Source organism: Pseudoliparis swirei, chromosome 23, assembly GCF_029220125.1.
Source record: "Pseudoliparis swirei isolate HS2019 ecotype Mariana Trench chromosome 23, NWPU_hadal_v1, whole genome shotgun sequence".
Taxonomy (NCBI): domain Eukaryota; kingdom Metazoa; phylum Chordata; class Actinopteri; order Perciformes; family Liparidae; genus Pseudoliparis; species Pseudoliparis swirei.
Window position 1 is genome coordinate 13,927,021 of NC_079410.1, and position 23,234 is coordinate 13,950,254.

Consider the following 23,234-nt stretch of genomic DNA (forward strand, 5'->3'; position numbering starts at 1 on the left):
ATCCAACTTTTAAAATGTTTTTTTTAAATCACATTCATTTGAATTTACCACTGCAACAAACACGCATTATTTGTGAATGCCTCCTTCATGTTTATTATTTTCACATTTTTCAAGTGAACTAATTTTCCATGCCCACGCTGTTTCTGTAGCTGTTGCTCTGCCACAATGCCTCAAGAATCTGAAATAATCCATCAGCTAATTACACTCTTGTAATTAACTGCACACCTGAATGTCAGGCAATCAACTCATTCATGGAAAACCCACCTGTTTCGCTAACGTTCATATCATGCATTACAAAATGGGCTTTTACTTGTGAGTGCTGTGCGCTGATGAAGACGAGCTCAGTGTCCCCCGGTTCATCTTTGCTCTGACTCATTTGAGCCCACGTGTTGACCTGCAGGAGGACACGCCGGTGAAGAAGCCAGTTATAGAGGAGCATGGAGCTGACCTTTATGAGGACCTCTACGATGACCCCTCAGTTTCCACGATAACAGAAGGCCCCAATGTTACTGATTATGAGGTAGGTTAAATGCAAATGCAAGACATGCCTTCATCTCAGCACGAACAAACTGAGAGCTTATTTTGGTTTTCATTACCCCTAATTGGAGTTTTTCTCCAATTTTCTTTTACAGATTCTCGAATTTGAAGATTACAAAAATGACACAGAGTCAGAGTACGAAGAGTACGAGGTATATGCAGACGGCTTTGGATTTGCAGAGCGGGAGAGAGCAGAGACGTGGGATGGAGAGGTAAATCTCATTCATCAAGTGGGTGGTCATGTCTTCAATGCTTGTGTCAAGTGAGTTCTAACGATCCACATCCATTCACAGATTTCTCTTCCTCAGGTTAGCCTCGCAGCAGAGAAGGGCCAGAAGGGAGAGCCAGCTATTGTAGAGCCGGTGAGCTTGTACTGACATTTCATGCATAGCCTGGTAGCCTTCGTTACGAGCATGGGAACGAGTTGATACTCTGCTAATGTTCATATCATTACCTCTCTGCTTCTTTATAGGGTACATTAGTGGAAGGGCCCCCAGGTCTACCAGGGCCACAGGTATGCCTATTCATCCTGAACACAGATACACAATGTGATTATAAAGGATGTGGCAACATGTTACTGCATAAGCAGGAACGATCCAGATGTGCTGCAATGTGGTGTTTATGGAATAGAAAACAGGGTTTTCAGTGGGGACCACAAGAACAATACACCCCTGCACTGTAATGCAATACACGATGGCTACACACACACACATCGTGAGGTGATTGATTTGATTCAAAAACAACGAAGAAAAAAAGTACATACACAAATAAAAAAGGGATTATTGGCAAGCATTCGGGGGGTTGCAATATTATGTCGGAGATAATAATGTCCTTAAAAACTAAGCCGTGATGTTCTTGGGTGTTTGTTTGAGAGCTGTGAGTGTTTCCTTCACAGGGCCTCGCTGGCCCGGCCGGACCAACAGGCCCTCCAGGGCCCAGGGGAGATCATGGTGAATTGGTGAGTGTGGCTTAGGCCTGGACCGGAGCCCACTGGGTGAGTTTCACTCCAGTGTGACCACTCCGCCTGTGGGACAGAGCTTGTGGGTTCAACTGTGACCTCAAACTGAAGGAATGGCCAGCCCTGAACTCAACAGTCTGGATTCAGGGACTCATGTCGACTCACACATGTGGGACCTGGTTTTCTTTTGTCCCTGTGATTGCTGGAATAAGTGTACTTGTCTGTGATTCATCACAATGGAGCACACACACACACACGCACACACACACACACACACTTACGTCTGTCCACCAGTGATTGATATGAATTAGCTCATACATTTGAGGATTTATGTCATACTTATGCAGAAATCCTAGATATTCACTGCTTCAGGTAATAAGTGTGAGTTATTTGACAACAGCCTCAAGAAAATGTATTCATGAAAATATTCTATTACTAGAGGAATATATTTTCCACACGCACACACACACACACACACACACACACACACACACACACACACACACACACACACACACACACACACACACACACACACACTCATGGGAACTGTAGCTGACGTTTATCCCTTTCCACAACCTTCCTTTTCAGGGTCCCCAAGGACGTCCTGGTCTTGCTGGGGTTGATGGGACTCCAGGTCCTCCAGGAACCCTGTTGATGCTACCAGTACGATCTTACAGCACACTCATTCATCCTCATGCACACACAAAAAACACACACACATTGCACACTGTATTCCCAATGTGGTGTTGTGGCATGACCACAAGGGGGGGCTGTGTGATTGAACTTCATTTACATTTGGGGAATCCTGCAGTGGGAACTGATTCCTTTTTCCCCATTGACTCCAGTTCCAGTATGGAGGTGATTCCCAGAAGGGACCAGTGGTTTCTCCCCAGGAGGCACAAGCACAGGCGATACTGCAACAGACCAAGGTACACTTCTCCGAAGCTTGCACTTTGGTGTCATTGTGCAATATCACAAAGTCACACCAGTGACTGTTGACATTGACCGACTCATTGCATAATACAAGTCAAAGGTACCTTGTGCAATAACCACCCAATTATTTTTGTATTCCAGCTGTCATTGAAGGGACCCCCAGGTCCACTGGGTCTAACAGGGCGACCGGGCCCACTGGTAAGGCACTCCTCTGACCTTGACCAATTTACATCACGCCTCAAGGACTCCTGCGACCTTTAACCTCAGCTTCACATTCTGCCTGACCAGGCCCAAGCGCTACTCTCTTCCTCCCACCCTACCCTCGTCATGCTGCTCTGGATGTTGACACTGCTTGTGAAATCATTGCAGGGTTGCAAAAATAAACCGATGATCGAGATTTAAATTGTATTTTCGTTGTTTGGTTGCTGACATTGCAGTAAAAAAGTTAAAATGCTCCTGCTGTGCTGACATTACATGAATGCTTGTTTTTATTTTACAGGGAGTACCAGGTTCCACTGGGTTCAAAGGGGACGGGGGAGAAAATGGCCATCCCGTAAGAGCAGACAGGATTTCGACCACACGACCAGTTTCTCCGACACTATTAGTTTCCTTTCGTCCTTCTGCCTTGTATTTCTATTTTTACACATCTTTCCATTTGTCTTCTTCTCTTCCTTTCTTTCCTATATAGGGACCACATGGCTTGCAAGGCCCTCCAGGAATTAATGGAAAGCCCGGAAAGAGGGTGAGATATTTGGAGTATTGCAGGTTTCCACACTGAACATGTATCTGCATATCGTGTATATATCGTGCATACCCGGCAAACTATAAATCATACCTGGAGTACTATAAACCAAAACCTATTGTGACTGGATTGTGTATCTTGTAGGGTCGTGCGGGAATTAACGGAGGTCGTGGAGCTCCGGGAGAAACGCGATCTAAGGTAGGATCTGCATCGCAGGAGTGATCATCTCAAGAAAAAGTCATTACGTGCTTATTGATTATTCGGATATTAGTCGAGGTTCCAAGCTGTGTAAATGCCACATTGACAGTTTTTAAACCGTCCTGCTAATGTTGGGTGTAATTAACAACTTCCTGTTTCCACGAACGCGACAGCACCGCGCGTGTATCGGCAGCACGACCTTGTACGATAACAAACTCTCGCTGCTTGCAAGCGTAAGCTTTAAGGTAGCTCCCAGCTCATTTCATGTATTGACAACAAGGCAACTCAATACTTAACAGCTGCAGGAAGAGCTTAGCAAATAAATCAGGCTCCCTTGATGCCGGCTCTGACAGAACAGCAGAGTCTTTATCAGTCAAAGCAGCATTTCAGCAGACCTACAGCTAATCTGATCCCCCCCCAACACATACTCAGAGCAGATGGGAGGCTCTGCTAGGGGAGACTTCCACAACAATTCTGCGAATGTTTACACATTAGCGCGGGCGTATGTTTTTCAGGGTATAATGCACTCGCTTACTTTTCAGGGTGACAGGGGTTTTGACGGCCTGCCAGGTCTCCCAGGAGACAAGGGACACAGAGTGAGTCAGATTTGGTGTATTAAAGCATTGGCACTGTCTTCATTTAGTCACTTGGGTTCTAACGCGCTAACACGGCACCCATCAACACCTCACACGTCATATGGCGGATGATTGTTTGCACATTACGGTCATGATTATTGTGATTTCTATGATGACAGTTTACACTAAAAAGCATCTGCTGGATTCTGCTCGGCTATAAACGGAAGAGTCCCAAATATCTCGAGGTTCGTGGCTAATGCTTTCATCTTGTAGGGGGACAGAGGGAAGCTGGGTCCTCTTGGGCCTGTTGGAGAGCCAGGAGAAAGGGTGAGTGTACAGTACTTTGCTTAATGTATTTTCAATAAACAAAGTCTGGAAAACACATCCTGCAGCAGGGCTTTGTTTTTCTTAAATATTCCATCAGCCAAGGTTAACAGGGAAAAATCTTTCCAGACCAGTGAGTCAGGTCTACAAACCGTTTAGATGGCAACGCACCACAGATCAAAGCTTAATAAACTCTTGAAGATAATTATGATACGCTGGTGTTAGTTCATTCATTATTAAGGTTTGCAAAATACATGAAAGCTACGAAGTGCATCTTGGCTGAGAATTGAAAATGAAAGATAGAAGCGGTGGTGAGATTGTATGAATCCATTCAGGCGGCTGGTGGACATTCAAGAAAACGCTCTATTTGTCTTGACTCCAAGATAGTTAAGCCTTATCTGTCAGGCAGTGAATTTCTTAAATAAGATATTTTTCACAGATTATTTATGTGGATATATGAATATGTGGACTTAGAAAGGTGCTTAAGACGTATGTGTTGAATCTGTTCCCGTCTTGGTTGATCCAGGGATCTGATGGACCTTTGGGGCCAAGAGGGCAACCAGGAGAACCCGTGAGTTACACTACCCAGAACGACATAATGCAACATTTAATATTCATTGCTTCTCTACATAGAAAATACTTGATGTAGTGAGTGTAAGAGCATGCTTTGGGTTTTTAGAAATACACTCACAAAAGAAAAACTGAATCACAGAAATGGATCATTCCACGAGAAACCATGAGGGGCTTTTAGGAGATCACTAGATTTAAACTCAAGCATCAGTTTCAGCCAAAATCGTACAGAAGTACTGACACAAGTACAAGATCTACTGCTCATACTTTACATGAAGAGAATAAAAAACAACCTCTGCACACAATTTTCAACATTTATTTTAAAACGCAGTACTGCTACAATATTCGCCATCGCATTAAGAGAGAAAGGTCACTGGGAAAGACGTGCAGCGTGGACACAATCATATAAAATGGCATAACACGTGTCATTCTTTCGCAAAGTAACTTTGGATTATAGAGAAACCACAAAGATATGTGGGGCACTGTCGCAGAAGCTGTCGTTCTTTTTTCGCTCTGCGGCGGACACTGGTTGATTGGTTATGACTCACACTCCATCTTCCTCGCAGCAGGTGAGGTTGGAGCTCAGCGGGGTTCTGTCCCTCCAAATGGATCACCCACATGGAGAAATAGAGTGCCAAAAGACATATTAGGAAAGATGCGTTAAACTACAAAGACACAAGAAAGGAGAAGGAGTTGGCGGTTTTGATGAAGGAGAGGAGGGAGCGATGGGAAAAGTGTGGCAGCGAGAAACAAACGCCAGGCAGACATTTGGTTGGTGGTGAAAGAGATATGAGGGAAAGAGAGGAAAGAGGGAGAGAGTCGGAACGGAAATAAATAAAATCCTGGCCTGAATGATTATATTTCCATATCAATCGCTTCCCTGGAGATCACAGATGTGGCTTTGGAACAGGTGGCTTGGCCAGCCTACAAAGAGGAAGGCTGACAAAAACAGAGCGCACAAACACTGCAGAAAACACAGGCTAGTGCAGTCTCTGTAGCTATCACATAGGAAACCAGATGCGCCCACACACACACACACACACACACACACACACACACGCACCCCCCCCCCCCACACACAAATATATCATTTGTTTTTCTCTCTCTCTCCATCCCCCTCCCATTCAGATTTATGATTTAGTATTCCACACTCAACCCATCTCATCGTGAATGCAGGTTGGCTCCTGACTATTTGCTATGTTTTGTCTCCAGGGTTCTCGGGGTCTTGTTGGGCCAAGGGGGCCATCTGGCCCTGCTGGTCAGCCGGTAAGTCAACATCGCCTTGATTGGTGAAGATCAGAAGCTATTCCGTCTCTTCATCTCTATAAAAGGACCCGTTGGTGCCTGGAATCATCAATATGCCGATGAAGATGACGAGGAGCATAATGAGCTGTGTCTCATTTCATCCATTGTTTTCTGACATCTTGTATTCGTCAGGGTATTCGTGGAACTGATGGAGTGCAAGGGTCAAAGGGCAACGTGGTGAGTCTTGCTACCTCTATTGCCTACTATTATATATGTAGGTATATGAATATATGCATGAGGGTAACGTCTCAGCTACTGAAAGATCATCTGAAGTGGATTAGTGTGGCCTCCTAATGAACCTGTTATGTAATGTGAGAATGAGCTTATGACACAGTCCATGTGGATTGAGAGTGTGTGACTCTGTGTTGTTGTCAGGGTCCCTCTGGAGAGACAGGGCCCCCAGGACAACAGGGAAATCCAGGAGCCGAGGTACTGTACCAGCTCAAAGAGCCCTGCTGTCGCTGTGAGAGATAATCCCCTCATTACACATCCGATGCATTTATTCAAGTCATATAGACATGCTTCAAATATGCAGCATCACTTGCCAGTTGCATAATACATTTGCTCTCTCTCGCACACAGACACATTATTGTGGCACAAAAACTTCAGTTCTATTTTCACTTCAACTGAAGGTTTAATTGTTCTTCTCGAGGTGTAGACAGTTCTCTGGGCTTTCGGGCACATAAAAGCAATCCCATTACATGACTCTAAAATATAGTCAGTATACAAGGCTGTTTTTATGATCTCATTCCAAAAATGTTTTAGGCGATACAAGGTTTTCACCCCACAGCGATAAAATGTCATTTTAAAATGTCGTCAGAGACATGAGACTCATATAAAATCGATGTAATCTTTTTTTTTTTTTACTTTACTAGCATGTCCACAATCGTTTCAGCGACCAGCTCACAGAAGGACATCCACACATTCTGCTGATGACTCATACACACAGGCCATACGCACAGACATACACAGACTCTATGGCGAAACCTCAACTCCTCGCCTTGTGACACTGAACCTAATTGATGTTCTGTTCTGGTCCAGGGCTCGCCTGGTCCTCAGGGTCCCATTGGATTGCCAGGAGAGACGGTACGTAGCATGTCGCTCACTTAATTTCAGAATTAAAGCCGTGACCCCTGTCGTCACATACCTACATATGGTTTTCAAGGGAATTATTTAAAAAACAATTCTTGAGAGTTATAAATGTAATTAAAAATGTATTAATATGGAAGATGTATGTGGTAGTATATATAAATATATTTTGTTTTTTATTTTGTTTATTGTTGTTTTTTTGTTGTTGTTTTATTTTCTTCTTTATTTTATACTAATTTTCTGATTTATTTTGATTTCAATTTAGGATAGGAATTTATAAGCATTTTTTGCTTCTACCTATACCTTTTCAGTCTTTCTCTTTTGTATATTATCTAGGATAAATATTGTATTGTATTTGATTTGATTGACTGAATAAAATACACAAACAAACAAACAAATACCCAGAGGAGGCCGGGTACGACCCGACCACTTCTGGATCCCATTCAGACGAGACAGGACGAGACAGGAAATCAATACACAAGAAGCACACACAGGAAAAAACAGACACTCGGGATGGCCCTGGCCAGTGCGCATCATGGGGCTAGACTGATAAAATAAATAAAAAGTAGGCTTCGTCTTGAATACAAGATGTTTGGTCGAGGAGCAGCGAAGTGGGAAATGTGGTCTCTAAGGCACCAGTATGTTTTCATATCTAAAGCTCATCTCAGTATTCATACCTCTCTGTCCTATGCAGGGTCCCCAGGGGAAACAAGGCATGCTGGGCCAACCAGGCATTGATGGCCCAACCGTAAGTACACACACACACAATGTATAACTGCATGCATGAGTTCAAACATATAAATATGCATGTATGCAGGCATACCATTGCACATCCAGTATATCTATGTACATATTCATAGAGAGCCCACTGGTGCTCCGGTGTCACTGCTCCACAACATCAACCAATTAACTAGAAGACACTGCACATTTGGCTCAAATTGTTAATCCATTTTTTAAAATTATTTTTCTTTCATAGGGTAAAAACATACACATTACTAAACATAAGCATAAACCTACAGACGCCACATAATAACTACACCCAGACAGCCAGCCTCTAGGGTGCTCTGCGGTCGGATGCTCCGCGGGAGGCATTTCTGGAAAGGATCCAAAGCAGTACGACTTAAAAAAAGAACAAAGACAAAATTCTAATCACGAGGCTTTCCTCATCTCTAAGAATGCATATCTTCAGATTGCAGTGAGACACATCAGAGTGACTTTCTGCTCCCTGTGTTGTTCTGCAGAGCAGAGTGACACACATTGATGTTCTTATGCTGCTTCACTCTCAGTGCCGCTGGCATTACTTCTCTTTCACTGGTTGGTTGCAGTCGGATAATTCCATGAAGGAGTGATACAGTAAGGATGTACTTACAGTGGTGCCAAGTCAATCTGATTCCTGTTTTCCTGTTTCAGGGTCATCCAGGACGAGAGGGCCCCACGGGAGAGAAAGGCAACCATGTGGGTAACTGCCTATCTGCGGCCTGTATAGTGGAGTGTCATAGAAATGCATTATAAGTGCAATATCATGGTGTTTTTTGTGCCGTCTATTGTAACTCACTAACAATGAGTTGCAATAAAGCTCAATCTCAGCAATATAATCAATGTGTTCCTACCGTGTCATCATCTTTATTGTGCAAGAGGACGAGCTCATTAGAGTCAGCAGTATGCACTCATCTCTGCAGCATCGATGCTTATTGACAATTAGGGGTAGGATACAATAACGCAGTGCAATGTTTACTCAAACGTTGCTGCTGTCTGCGACTAAATCCTACCGTTTGCTTCTTTATTTTTTTTTTAAGGGTTTACCAGGCGCTCAGGGGCCCTTGGGGTACCCAGGGACCCGTGGAGTCAAGGTGAGACATGAATGCGTCGTGATCTCAGGAGTATCGTCCGCGGAGATGTTTATTCCTTCCAGCGTTTCATTTTGCTAGTATGTCTAGCGTGTGACGGACAAGCTGTTTGAGTCTCTGACTGACAGGTGACAGGTGGAGGGGAAGCTCCTCATGTCAGAAGGGGACTGCTAACAACAGGGGGGGGGGGGAGGGGGGACATGTGATGGATGGGAGAGATGCCAGAGTCAGATAGAGAGGAGCTGTGTGGGCACAGGCCATCGTCACTGAGTGGGCTTCTGAAATTGAGGAATTGAAGTGCGTTTGTCATGAAATTGCTTCCTGCTTGGTGTTTGTTTTTGTCACACATCTGGTATTTTATCCGGTAGCTCAGCTCAACACACTTCAGGGGAGCCTAACCTGGTTGGAAATCATCAGTATGAAATGAATGTAAGGTCAATAAGCACTCAATACAAAAAAAAATGGTAGGTCAAGAGAAAATCAATACGCACTTATAAATCATTTCAGTGTTTTGAGATGGGGCATTTGTGGAAACGCCAGGCGACCAGCGTGTTTCCGATGTGGCGTTCACGGTCTTTCCTTCAGAGCAGATTGGTGAGCGATGTTAAATTCTTGTTCAATGACGTTTTTGTTCTACCTTACCTCAGGGAGGAGATGGAGTTCGAGGTCTAAAGGGAAGCACAGGAGAGAAGGTGAGTGAAACAGATAGTGAGTCTTTATAATGTTGTCAAGCTGTCAGACGTTTGATGAGCTACGATGTAATGAGGCCCTTCATCACCTCTCCTCATCGCATCACAGGGGGAAGATGGCTTCCCTGGGTTCAAAGGGGATATGGGCATCACGGGAGACAAGGTGAGAGCGGCCTGCAAGTCACCAGCCTCGGGATCATTTTTTCTGTTTTTCGGTATCGGAGTGGAAATACAACTGTTACTTTCCGTGTACTCTCATTTTCGACTTTAGGGTGATAACGGAGCTTCTGGTGCTCATGGAGAGGATGGACCAGAGGGGCCAAAGGGCCAAACAGGACCCCTGGGAGACTCAGGAGTTCTTGGGATAGCTGGCGAGAAGGTACATTTACAACAAACAAAAAAGATAGACTTTACTAGACAGGGTTAGGACACACAAGAGAAGGATAGGGAGATCAAATAGCTGCCACGTTATGAGAAAACTCAGTGACACCTTCAATTACAGCTGAGTAATAACATGTTATAGTGGGGTGAGCATTTGATAATAAAGAGTTAATAACTATATACTATGCATTTCCAAATTCATAACGAAGTAATAGTCTTGGTATTCATGGAGATATCTGTTTACCAATTTTGACTTACAATAAAATATACAGTATATATATCTATTATTGTGACACCTTCAAAATCACATGAAGTAGAAATTGGTCATTTACAAATTAAACATTCCCTTATGTTTCAACAATTCTCTTTTGATTCATTCATTGTGCTGCATTACACATGATATGTTTCATGCTGTGACGAGTTGCCTGTTGACACATTACCTGTTTCTATTTAATTTCATGGCAACATTAGATGAAACTAAACATCAAAAAGCTTCATGATAAGCTGGAAACAGCGATTTAGGTATTTTGCAGCCGATTCTCATGACACAGAAACTACCTCAAAGGTTTCTGGGTAACAAATCACAGCATTCTAAATATAATGTGCACATTATTAGAGTGCAACCGAAGGGGGTGTTTGGAGCGTGAAACATGTAAACACATCAAGCTATTTCACTCATTATCAGGTTATCACCCCCTTTTGAATTAACACACTGTCAAACTATGACCCCATTATGACTAAGATGTAATGTAAAGTGCGACAAAAAAAATCTTATCTAAACCTGTGTTGCAGTGCTGCAGCCATTATGACGTCAGTAGTTGCATTTTTTAAGCTCAGTTTTCAGCTGTGAAAACACTTTATAATCACATGAGTGTCTAAAAATGACCGAAATACGGAACATATAGATTTTAATGCCAGTGCATTTATTACAGCTAGTTACAGCCCATTCCTCGGGCAACGCTGCCACTGTGTGCATGTGTTCAGCGTTTCACCACCACGCATTCATTTAAAGACCTCCTGCTGTTTTTGGTGCATGCACAGTCAGCAGTATGTCATACACATCTTAATTACATGGTTTTCATGCACTTTTATTCCTACTATATTGCTGGTTTCCATCTTCCTGCCCTTTTATTCTGCGTCTCGCTCTGCAGGGTAAACTCGGTGTGCCTGGATTGCCAGGATACCCTGGAAGACAAGGGCCTCAGGTGACTTAGTATTGACGAGCTATTGTGATCAGCGATGTCTCCTCTGGTTCCTTTATGGACGCCGTAACCAGCAAAATGTGTCTTTGGCTGGACTGTTTCCTGTCTGATTAAAAATAAAGGATAATAAATGGCTTATTAAAAAAAGTCTATTTTATGAATAGTTCATTAGTGACATCCATTTATTACATGTTGATAAATGGCGTCTTTACGGCGGTATTGGGCTCGCGGATTAGATTTGTTTTAATTTGATACAGTAGTTAATTATACGATAATGAGGCATCAGGGGTGACGTGTGATAAATGGACGGCTGAGGCTGATTAACCTCTACGTTTGTCTGCAGGGATCACTCGGCTTCCCTGGAGGGGCCGGGGTCTCGGGAGAGAAAGGACGAAGGGTGAGGACTGCGCGACATTTTTTTTCTTCTCACATTCTGGCTGCATCAGAATATGTAAATGTTTTTGTGTGGGAGCTGATGAGTAATTGTTGATCTTTTACAATCCAGGGTCCAGCAGGTCAGTCCGGGGCCAGGGGCCAAAGAGGTCCTAATGTGAGTACAGCTATAGGTGCCATGCCGACACCAACAGTGTTTTCTCTGTGTCTGAAGCTGCTCTTGCTCTAATTAGATACCGTCGCGCTGAGGCACGGTGTTGCATCAGCGCAGTGTTTTCACCAGACGTTTATCTTTCCACCTCCAGATGAGTAAAGCATGTGCTAATCAGACTGTTGTTTGTTTTCCAATAGGGAGCCCGGGGAGGAAGAGGAGCAAATGGGCCCACTGGAAAGTCTGGAGAAAAAGTGAGCTTAGACTAACACACACACACACACACACACACTGACAAAAGAAAATGGTATTCACAAACATTTACAGTCACATGAACACACACCTGGCTGTCTCATAAAGTATAGATGAATGAGCCGACCGAGCTGTCAGAGGATGCCTCAACTGTCCCCTCGAAGAGCCTCTTGGGAGAGCTAAAGATGTGTTGCCGGGTAGAAAACTAGTAATGTTTGAGTGGCTCATGTCTTCGTGTCTTCTGCCTTTTAGGGCTTTGGTGGACAAGACGGTCCTCCAGGTTCTCCCGGAGAACAGGTAATATTTTGCCTCATGGAGAACATATTGTGCATATATGTCTCATTAACACCACAGGTGTGAAGCCTGGAGCAGATCTTGGCATCACAGTTTCGTAAATCGGTGTCGGACGAGCAGCAGAAACTACAATCTGTGTTATTGTTTCCTAGGGCCCCCAAGGACCACAGGGACGAAACGGTGAACCAGGACCCAAAGGGCCCAATGTGAGTGGGCTAAGATGTTCTACTGTTATTGCCCTGTGATTTACAATCATTCATATTTACCTCTCCTTAACCCTCCTGTTACCTTTACATTCACTAACATATTTTACCCTCGGGGTCAATTTGACCCCAGCAATTAAAACCTCCAGAAAATTATTAGAATTAATATTGCTTCCCAAATTTAAGTGTGAGGTACTTTATGTTTGTTTGTTGACTACCTAAATAGCCCTTTAAATATATAAAAAAGTTGATATTTCTTATATGTTTGACACAGTGAAAAACAGCCTGGGGTCAAATTGACCCCAAGGAACACATTGAATGGGGTCAAATTGACCCGAAAGGTAACAGGAGGGTTACGTTTGAATATGTTCAGCTCATGACACTATTGTAAGAAAAGTCTTTTTTTTCAGGGTCCGGCCGGTAAAGATGGAATACCAGGTCACCCAGGCCAGAGAGGGGGCCCGGTGAGTCACTTTGAATCTCAGTCAGGCGACATATTCATACTCAGAATGTTCATCAGCATTCACGTGTCCGACGGCGGAGAGTCAGCAGGATCGACTGCAGGTGTCAACGCATCAGAAAGCGATGACTTCAGCATTTAATCACTTCAGTCCGACAGTTGGGAGGCGTCGACTAGCATCACTGCCCTGTGTGCATCCCAGTGATCCTATTGGCTGAGACCTACTTATCTTATTCTTCAGGGCTTCCAAGGCAAAAACGGACCCCCCGGCCCCTTAGGTGTCGTAGGACCACAGGTGAGAGGATCAACCAATGGTATATTAGTCCATTGTTGTGCACGCGGCTGTTCATTTAAATAACTGTTACATGATACGTGTCTCATAACTTGTTTGTTTTCAGGGAAAATCTGGCGAGACGGGACTAACCGGAGACAGAGGCCATCCAGGATCACCAGGGCCACCGGGCGAGCATGGCTTACCGGGATCTGCCGGGAAGGAGGGTGCCAAGGTGAGTCGTTCTCATCATAATGTCAGGATCATAATCACTTACCAGCATCACCTTATTACTGTGATATTAGACACAGCCCAAGGACTCTCTCAGCACTGCCTATTGCATATCTAATCTCCTGAGTCTCATCCCAGATCTTAATTCGCTAATAAATAACGGAGGAAACCTCCCGGTGTTGTGTATTATGGCTCATAAAAGATAAATGGGGCTTCTTGGTGTGACTTGCTGGTTGGTGTGATTTATGACTGCATAAGGGCCTGCTGTCTGCTCGCTACTTGCCTTTTATTAAATTGCATGGGTGTGTATGTGTGGTTTTCAGGGGGACCCAGGTCCATCAGGAGCCTCGGGGGAAAGTGGCCCTGCCGGGCTGCAAGGCTTCAGAGGGAGCAGAGGGAGCCCCGGTGGAATGGTAGCGTACACTTTCATACGTCTCTCACTGTCAACCTGGAGGTTTATTACGTCAGGAGACAGTGTCAATGCGAGGTCATGGTCTCAATTGCTAGTTTCAACTCTTCTTCAATCCAGTGTGATGTCTATTTAGTCCATTAAAGTCCCATGTAGAGTTACATAGACAATAAAGCAGGGTTTGCTTTAGGGATTGACTTCCTTGTGATTGACAGGTCACTAGCACGTAGTTGTGTCTGTGAGTTGTCTGGGTTTCACTTTTAATAACTCTAACCCTTTCATAGTGTGATTTTAATACATGAATGTTAATTGTAATGTGGTGTTTGCCTAAAAGGTCTAATTCAACTTATGGTTGGGCCATATCAACCATCAAGATGATGATGGCTAAAATACCAAACTCTAAAAATATAAAATGTAGTCCACAAATGAAGGGGTGATGTCACTGTGACTACGTCCACTTCTTATAATCTATGCTGTCAACACAAGATCCTTTAAAATGTGCAGGTTGCACTTAGATGACAGTTTAAGTTCAACATCCTGGCCAGTTACACCAGCAAATGTAAAGTGACTTCACTGATGGTGAATGTTGTACTGGAAGTGGTTGTTGCATGATGAAGGCTGCGTAATGTGTATCTGCAGGGTGCTGCAGGTCTGAAGGGAGGAGAGGGCCTGCCTGGCGTCGCAGGACTTATTGTAAGTCTGATTTTGTTCAATTGCTTTCCATCCCATCCCCTGCTCACTGCCAGCTTCTATGTACTGTAAAATGCTTGGGCATATGAAGCAGGAGGCTGTTTCCATGGTGATCGCTGATCGTGACCACCGCATTAAATCAACGAGTGCATCGTGTAACATGCTCACCTCATCTCTCTATCGCTTCTTATTTCCAGGGGGCCACTGGAGAGAGGGGCCCCGCTGGGTCGGCAGGCGCGATTGGCCAGCCAGGACGGGCCGGCGGCGTGGGTCCTGCTGGGCCGATGGGAGAGAAAGGCGAGCCAGTAAGATTTGGAACATTGCTAATTTTGTATCATATGCAACAACGTCCACGAACACATACTGTGCCCTCGCCTCCCACCATTGGGTAATAAATAACATGTGCTCTCGCCTTGGAATGTGTCATCATGCGACAGAGCAGGAGGGAGGTAAAGGAGACGGAGAGAGAGAAAAGCAGGGACAACATATGAATATGATCAATGCTGCTTTCTAGGGTCTGACTTTGATACAATCAAACTTTTATTTCAGACTCAAGGTCCAGATAGTACAACACCTAAAAAAATAATAACACAAATACAAAGTAAAGTAAAATGCATTGAACTACAAATGTTTTATAAATAGATGCTCCACAGCTGGGACCGGTAGTGTGTAGGACTGAACTTTATATTTGATCAAACTATGATGATTTCATTTTCGGAGTCATCAACCCGGCAGATACATTTGTACACAACATTTCTTGAAACAGCTTTGAATGTATGAATGAATGGTGTTGTAGCATGTGCTAGATGTGTGCTGTGTTCCCCTCTGTCCCCCAGGGAGTGAAGGGGCCCGTGGGGCCGGCAGGGCATGATGGGGAACTGGGACCTGCAGGGCTGCCGGGGGCGACGGGATCTCTCGGGCCTCCAGGAGAGGACGGAGACAAGGTAGTTATATTGGATTATGAGACATTATGGTCTCTGGTTATGAACTTGTAAAAGTCCTGTTCCAAGATACACACCTTTTAGTTGTTCAGACTCTCTTTCTATTTCTATTTGCAGGTGCTTTGCATTTATATTTGGTTTTGGACGCTTTATGGAAATGTTGTTTTCTTTTTTTTGGTAATTTTGTGTATCTTTGTGTTTGTTTTGCCCCTTTTTGCAGTTATTTTGAGTATCTATGCAGTATTTATGGTTGTTTTCAAGTCATTTTGCATCTACTTATGGTTGCTACGTGTCTAGGCAAGGGACATTCAGCAGGTGAAGGCGAGGGGGGGCCCTGAGAATTTGAGCCCCTGAGCCTGCGCCTGGTAGGCCTGTTAAGTAACCGTTCCACGATTGGACAGCCAACCTGGACTGCAGCGCTGCTGTTAAGTGCGAGCTGATTTTTTACTCATGGTTGTTTGTGCATTTGTGTCCACAGGGAGAGACGGGAGAACCCGGCCAGAAGGGCAGTAAAGGAGACAAAGGAGATGCTGTGAGTATGATGACTATGAATAGTTCTAACAACACACCATGACACGGCATCACCAGGGGGGAGAGGACAAAGTGACAACTCATGGAGATAAATGTCTGCCTGGACTATGCATCATCTGTTGGAATGAGCAGGTTGTTTTCATCACGTCATTCCTTCGGGGGATGGGCACTGAACTGTCCTTCTGCTTCTCTAGGGGCCCCTCGGACCTGCTGGAAGCCAAGGACCACTGGGCCAACCAGGACTGCCAGTATGTTAAAAGAAAGAATACATCATGTGAAAACATATTGTATGAGAAGTTGGTTTATGTTGTGCAGTGTTAAAAGTAGTGACCTGTATGGGTTACATACATAACACCATAGACCAGTTTTTATTTTCATAAATTAATGAATTTACAATAGAGAATAGATCACTCCCTAGTTTATACATTGTATTCTTTTAGTTTTTTAGTTTCATTCTGTCTCTTTTTTGTTATTCATCCTATGTTTTACACTTTTTTTCTATAAATATGTATAACTAAAATGAGCGTCATCTGAAAACCTGCACAGGTAATGTCAATTGTAGATATCTATATATGTCGAATTGATACCTACTTTCAATTTTCTTTTTTTAAAAAGTAGTGACCTGTATTTGTATATCTCAGGGTGCAGATGGCGAGCCAGGTCCTCGAGGGCAGCAGGGCATGAACGGGGCGAAAGGAGACGAAGGACAGAGAGGCTTTAAGGGACCACCTGGTCCCACTGGACTACAGGTGAGAATGACTTCTCATTCCTAAAAACAGACTGTGTCTCCATTGGTTCATCCCTAATTGTACATGTCTATTTTAGTTTATCTCTGTCTCCATGTCACGCCTCAGACTCACCCTAACCCTAACCCTAAGCTAACCCGCCGCTCATCATGTCTTTATTTGTAGGGAATGCCGGGGCCACCAGGGGAGAAGGGAGAGAGCGGGCATGTTGGCTTCATGGTGAGTTGTTAAGCAATCTCAGCACATGTAACACTCTCCTCAAGTGTACCGCTGTGATCCAGTGTCACTCTCAAATCTGTTATCGACAACTCTTCTCTGATGTCTCACATTCTGCTCTGTTATAGGCTGTGACTTTGACTGGTCTTGTCTGGAGTTGGATATCGACTTTCCTTTTCTTTACTATCCAAAAACCTCTGGATTAATTTCTCTGCTTTTCTTCATTTTCTCTCCAGTATCAAAGCACTTTATTGTATCTTTTTCAAGAAGAAACATGTATTTACATGCATGTATTCATAAGTATAAAAACAGTACGTTATTAACCAGGAATAGTTAGGCTATAATGCAGAGCTTATGCACGCACTGTATTTCTTTTTGATTTGGAAACACATTTGTATTGGTGGAACAAAGGCCTTCAGTCTGAGGGAACGACATTGTCAAAGGTAATTACTCAGCTCAGTGTTTTCCATTACCTGTACGGTGTTTCTGTCATCGATACTCTCACAAGGTGCATGTTTAAGTCATGCATCACGTCATGTGATAGCTTAACCCAAGAAGCAGACAAAGACCACTCCTCTTTCTTTCGAAATAAATTACATCCATCCAATTTGGCAAGATCAGAAGTGGGCAGTACTCTGCAAATGAAACGGTACCTACATTAATATTTGAATGACACCCCTTGAATAACGCATTGAGTATGTGTGCTTGTTACTATAGATGTAATCACTTGGCTCGATGCTTGTAGATAATGTAGCCCACAAACTATGGTAAAATGTTACTGTCAATGCAATCACACTGTATTTTCAATTCAATTTATTTTGTATAACCCAATATCACAAATTACAAATTTGCCTCATAGGGCTTTACAATCTGTACATATACGACATCCCTGAATCAGGACCTCACATCGGATCAGGAAAAACTCCCAAGAAAAAAAAAACCTTTCAAGGGGAAAAAAAGGGAAGAAACCTTCAGGAGAGCAACAGAGGAGGATCCCTCTCCAGGATGGACAGAACAAAAGATGTAATGTGACCAGAAGGAATCATTATAGAGTTACAACACATTCAATGAATATGACAGAGTGTATGAATAGTTCGTAGTAGTCATGGACCACGACCAGACCTCCATGATCCATCAGGCAGATGGAGGTAGAGAGGAGGAGTGGGCGGAGCATCAGCAGGGCCATGGCATCAGACCCAGCCAGGTCCAATGGACCCTACGAGACGTGAAGTCACAAAGACTCCGAGGAGGAAGCAGAGTTAATAATGTGCAATGGAGAGATGAAAATTCATGCATAAGTAGAGAGAGAGGAGGAGAGAGGTGCTCAGTGCATCCTAAAACGTCTCCCAGCAGCCTATAAGCCTATAGCAGCATCTCTAGGGGCTGGACCAGGTGAACCTGATTCAGCCCGAACTATAAGTGCTATTAAAGAGGAAAGTCTTCAGTCTACTCTTAAACGAGGTGACTGTGTCTGCCTCCCGGACTGAAGGTGGAAGCTGGTTCCATAAAAGAGGAGCTTGATAACTAAAGGCTCTGGCTCCCATCCTACTTTTTAAGACTCTCGGAACCACAAGTAGCCCCGCATTTAGTGAGCGTAGCTCTCTAGTGGGGCAATATGGTACTACGAGCTCCTTAAACTATGATGGTGCATCACCAATCAGGCTTTGTAGGTGAGGAGCAGAATTTAAAAAGTGATTCTTGATTTTACGGGGAGCCAGTGCAGAGCAGCTAGTGCAGGAGTGATGTGATCTCTTTTCTTAGTTTTAGTGAGAACACGAGCTGCAGCATTCTGGATCAACTGGAGGGGCCTAAGAGACTTATTAGAGCCGCCTGATAATAAGGAGTTGCAGTAATCCAGTCTAAAAGTAACAAATGCGTGAAACAGTTTTTCTGCATCTTTTTGAGACAAGATATGCCTGATTTTTGAAATGTTAGGTAGATGAAAAAATGCAGTCCTTGAGATTTGATTCACGTGGGAGTTAAAGGACAAGTCCCGATCAAAGATAACACCGAGATTCTTTACCGTGGTGTTGGATGCCAGGGCAATGCCGTCTACAGAAACCACATCACCAGATAATTGATCTCTGAGGTGTTCAGGGCCGATTAAAATAACTTCAATTTTGTCTGAAGAAGTTGCATTCACGTTTTTATGTCTTCAAGGCATGCTTGAATTTATGTGAGCTGGTTGGTCTCCTCTAGTTTGATGGTTATAGCATGCTCCTCGTACTGAGAGAAGTAATCAAAGGAATTTCATGGATTCATGGAAATGTAAACTGGTATTAGTGTCAGCAGTGTAGGAGCCATAGCTGGGGCACAGACACACTCCCTCTTTAAACTTTCATTCGTGCTCCATGTGTTGTTTGTTTTGCTTTTGCGCTGATGCTGATGCTGCTGTGTGTCGAACTGGTGAATCAACCTATTTCCTCTGCCTCACTCATTCACTGCCCAAACACTACAGGCAGCATTGTTTTGGTCTCATTGGTCTCAATATCATTGAGACTCCTGTTGTTTAAAAAGGTGTTGACAGATCTTTAGAGTAAAGTCAGTCATGGTCACAGTGTAGTGGGAGAAATAAGGTCTACGCTCACAGATTACTAAGAGCTGTGTTTCTGCTGTCAGAGCCTCGACAAGTCTCAACACCTTCCAATCAGCCACACCTGTTGAGGAACGAAGGAAAACATCGAAATCGGAGGTTTCCGATTTGCCAACTACTCAACCATATGACCATTGTGTGTATATATATATATACTGTATATATATATATGTACAAGTACTGTGTCATCAGAGAATACAGTTCGAGTTGAAAAACAGACCCTTTGGTCAACTGCTTTTTAATTCTCTTCCTCATATCTCTACGTCTGTTGGCCTGGGTTGGATCTTCAAGGCCAAGAGTGAATGACGGTGACTTTATGGGCGGGAGAGACAATCCCACAGGAGGAAGAGGTGTTCCTCTATTTAAAATGAAGAAAAGGATCAAAAAGAAAAGTGAGGGAGTTACAGAGAGGACGCAGAGGACGCAGTGAAGCGATGGAGAGGAAGGAAGAGGCGGAGCACTGATTGTGAGCGGGAAGACGGTGTGACAGCTGCTAATCAGATTAGCCTCAGCCTCGGATGTCTAATGAGCATCCTCCTTTGTGACAGTCATCTCACAACGCTGTCAACCATGAACACACGCGTAACAAGATTCTCTATAGCACCTCTCCTCCACAGCCAGATTAGGGAGGGAATCAGAATGGAACCAAAATAAAAGAGGTGGAGAGAGAGAGAGAGAGAGAGAGAGAGAAAGAGAGAGTGAGTGAGGAGAGATGCTGAAGACTGAGTAGGGAAGTTTCATTCATGTGTGAGTGTTGCGGATCACAGGATTCTCTCCTCCAACTATCTCTGTGCCAGAAGGATATATGTTTCCTCTAGTCCCACGCAGTCTCTCTCTCTCTCTCTGGGCAAATTGTCTGTCTTTCTGTCTTCACAACACAAGGCTCCCTCCAAGACTTCAGAGTGATTCAGAGCGCAGTTCAACATCGACTCAACTGAGAGTGAAGCCGAGCACAGTTAGGATTAATTGCTTCCCGCTCTCCCTCTCTCTCTCTCTCTCTCGCACAGACGAGTCAAATCACATGATGTCACCGTGGCTCAGAGAATGTTGTCTACATCACAGACTAGAGGTTTCTTATTAATGAGAGAGGTGGGAGGGAGGGAGGAATCAGAGCATGTGTCTTATTGAGGGTAATGACCTGTCTGGATGTCTTCATCATGTCACTACGATAATGATCATGGATACGGGGGCCATTGCATAAGCAATCCTCCATGGCCTGACTTCTAACACTCACTTCATTTACGAGGCACCGGCCATCCACTTGCTCACGTTCGGTTTGTATATTTCTCTGTGCGTTTTATTGATGCAGTATATCGTAATGAAACATTTCATTTATCTCTCCACAGGGGCCTCCAGGACAGCACGGCCCACGAGGCCCTCAGGGGTCTATTGGCGGAGAGGTAGAGTCCAGCATGACTTTTACAAATTACATTTTTTAATTTAGACGTGAACATGACTATAGTGGTATTACATAGACAGTCGCGTTGAGAAGGAATACTGAGAACACTCTATACAAATACAGGTACTCAAAAGCAAGTGGAAGGAGAATTACCCTGCAAAGGAAGTATATCAGCAAGTTGTTCATATCCATCTTCATAATAAAAAAACATTTCAATTCTGATGTTCTTGCTTTTTAAGATAATGCATTGATGTTTACAAAAATGTATTATTTGTTCATGTTTTTTTCTTTTTAAAAATGGATCATTGAGGCTAAAACTTTTAGTGGGATCTATTGGCAGAAATGTATATATTAAATGTGTTTTTTTAACCCGAGAATGAACCGTGTATACCTCCATACAAAGTGGGTCCGCCATATTTCTACAGAACGGACAAATCAAACATGTTTTGGTGTCACTCACCATAGTTCTCCGACCTACACGCTTCACACACGGAGAACGTTTCAGTTGGTTGCAATCTTCAACTTCACCACTCGATGTTGACAAATCATGCACAGTGCACCTTTCATTTGCATCGCATTTCTGATTTTAAAATTTTAAGTTACATAGACCACGTGGGAGTATTGGAGTTTCGATATTTTCAAGTGATGGTATCAGCATGCCTTTGTGATACATGAAGAAAACATGAGTCAGTTTTTACATAAAGACGACATCCATTCAATACACAGCATTATCTAATTTTCAAACTAAACAATAGCTTATCCTCAAACACCATATCTTTTATATTTTCCAGCCTCTCTTGATATACTGTGTCTTTATTTAAAAACTTCCTGCCACAAATCATCCGCTGCTTTTGAAACTTGAATTATTAAACAATATTAGGATATAATCCCAGGGAGAGAGTTATATTTACTGCTCCATGAATCATTAAGAAGTATTAGACTATCATCCCTGAGAGGCAGTTATATTTACCTTTAGTAATGGCCGTCTCTCTGCAGCCTCTCACGCAGGTCAATTATTTAGCAGCAAGCTGCAGAAATCCGTGTGAGCCACGCTAGTGCTTCACCACGAGAGCATACAGCGGCGCAGAGAGGACGGGATCCATAAATGGATTGATACAGGAAGAGTGGAATACGAGTGGAATGGTGGTTGGCTGCGAGGAAAGAAAGCATGTGAAAGCAGCAGGGGGGTAGTGGTGCGTGGCCGCACTCAGCGCTCATGTTTGTGCGCTCTACCAAAGACGTGCTTTACTGGGTTTGTCTCAAGACAATGACAGACATGTGTGCACGCTGACACGCACACACACACACACACAAGCGAAACAAACCCATTGAGAGGGGGAAATAGCATCCACTCCACTGCGCGACTCACACACACTATCCACAGAGCAAAGCTGACACACTGTTTCTCCTTGCATTGTGACAATTCTGTTCCAGTTTCAGCATTCTCTGAGCAGAACTGCTGAAACAACCAACAGATACTGCACCAGGAACTTCATTTTCTAAAATCAAATGAAAACTTCAATCTTGCCCTCGTATGATATTTGGGCTCAAGCTGTTTCCTCTGCTTCTACCTCAGGGCCCACCTGGAATGCCTGGTGGAGTTGGTCAGCATGGGACTGTTGGAGAGAAGGTCAGCGTCTACCATTAGCAAACTACACAGCGTCTGCCTGTGCACGGACAGTAGATTAGAGGTGGTTTGTGTGTGCGTGTGGGATTTGTGCGTCAGTGTGTTGTGTGATTTCATCTTGTGCTTTGCTTCTCTCACAGGGTGAGGATGGAGAAGCTGGAAACCCCGGGTCAGTTGGAGAGCTCGGCGCTGCTGTAAGTCACGTTAATTCCATCTTTCCTTCCGGTCTTGCTCAACATCGTCCTCTCTTTGCCCTTTCATTGATTGTCCTTTCAAATGCCGCTGTCCCAGGGTGGTAAAGGCGATGTGGGGGAAAAGGGGGACTCTGGCCCCGCCGGTGCAGCCGGGCCTCCCGGACCCAGAGGAACACCAGGGGAGGATGGATCCAAAGGCAACTTTGTGAGTCTGGATCAGTAACTCTTCCTTCCCCTGGTTGTCAGTGTAGACTGTTATTGCCATGCCATGTGCTGTATA

The 23,234-nt window shown here is 44.0% G+C and overlaps 1 protein-coding gene across 4 annotated transcripts in view; it reads left to right on the plus strand.

Annotated features, from left to right (window-relative positions):
* The window catches only part of col5a3a (collagen, type V, alpha 3a), a 55,677-nt gene that overhangs the window by 16,356 nt on the left and 16,087 nt on the right, over nt 1-23,234 (plus strand). For 3 of the 4 annotated variants that reach the window (XM_056406435.1, XM_056406436.1, XM_056406438.1), the window contains 45 exons: nt 401-520; nt 633-749; nt 831-899; nt 1,010-1,051; nt 1,433-1,495; nt 2,087-2,161; nt 2,344-2,427; nt 2,573-2,629; nt 2,931-2,984; nt 3,120-3,173; nt 3,318-3,371; nt 3,914-3,967; nt 4,220-4,273; nt 4,797-4,841; nt 6,053-6,106; nt 6,278-6,322; nt 6,521-6,574; nt 7,187-7,231; nt 7,929-7,982; nt 8,645-8,689; nt 9,031-9,084; nt 9,729-9,773; nt 9,880-9,933; nt 10,042-10,149; nt 11,303-11,356; nt 11,697-11,750; nt 11,859-11,903; nt 12,098-12,151; nt 12,402-12,446; nt 12,596-12,649; nt 13,057-13,110; nt 13,348-13,401; nt 13,505-13,612; nt 13,932-14,021; nt 14,657-14,710; nt 14,905-15,012; nt 15,544-15,651; nt 16,127-16,180; nt 16,374-16,427; nt 16,821-16,928; nt 17,091-17,144; nt 21,081-21,134; nt 22,710-22,763; nt 22,901-22,954; nt 23,052-23,159. In XM_056406435.1, the coding sequence (XP_056262410.1) occupies nt 401-520; nt 633-749; nt 831-899; nt 1,010-1,051; nt 1,433-1,495; nt 2,087-2,161; nt 2,344-2,427; nt 2,573-2,629; nt 2,931-2,984; nt 3,120-3,173; nt 3,318-3,371; nt 3,914-3,967; nt 4,220-4,273; nt 4,797-4,841; nt 6,053-6,106; nt 6,278-6,322; nt 6,521-6,574; nt 7,187-7,231; nt 7,929-7,982; nt 8,645-8,689; nt 9,031-9,084; nt 9,729-9,773; nt 9,880-9,933; nt 10,042-10,149; nt 11,303-11,356; nt 11,697-11,750; nt 11,859-11,903; nt 12,098-12,151; nt 12,402-12,446; nt 12,596-12,649; nt 13,057-13,110; nt 13,348-13,401; nt 13,505-13,612; nt 13,932-14,021; nt 14,657-14,710; nt 14,905-15,012; nt 15,544-15,651; nt 16,127-16,180; nt 16,374-16,427; nt 16,821-16,928; nt 17,091-17,144; nt 21,081-21,134; nt 22,710-22,763; nt 22,901-22,954; nt 23,052-23,159 (2,922 nt within the window). The remainder of the gene's footprint in view (nt 1-400; nt 521-632; nt 750-830; nt 900-1,009; nt 1,052-1,432; nt 1,496-2,086; nt 2,162-2,343; nt 2,428-2,572; nt 2,630-2,930; nt 2,985-3,119; nt 3,174-3,317; nt 3,372-3,913; nt 3,968-4,219; nt 4,274-4,796; nt 4,842-6,052; nt 6,107-6,277; nt 6,323-6,520; nt 6,575-7,186; nt 7,232-7,928; nt 7,983-8,644; nt 8,690-9,030; nt 9,085-9,728; nt 9,774-9,879; nt 9,934-10,041; nt 10,150-11,302; nt 11,357-11,696; nt 11,751-11,858; nt 11,904-12,097; nt 12,152-12,401; nt 12,447-12,595; nt 12,650-13,056; nt 13,111-13,347; nt 13,402-13,504; nt 13,613-13,931; nt 14,022-14,656; nt 14,711-14,904; nt 15,013-15,543; nt 15,652-16,126; nt 16,181-16,373; nt 16,428-16,820; nt 16,929-17,090; nt 17,145-21,080; nt 21,135-22,709; nt 22,764-22,900; nt 22,955-23,051; nt 23,160-23,234) is intronic. The other variant, XM_056406437.1, reaches the window with a different exon arrangement.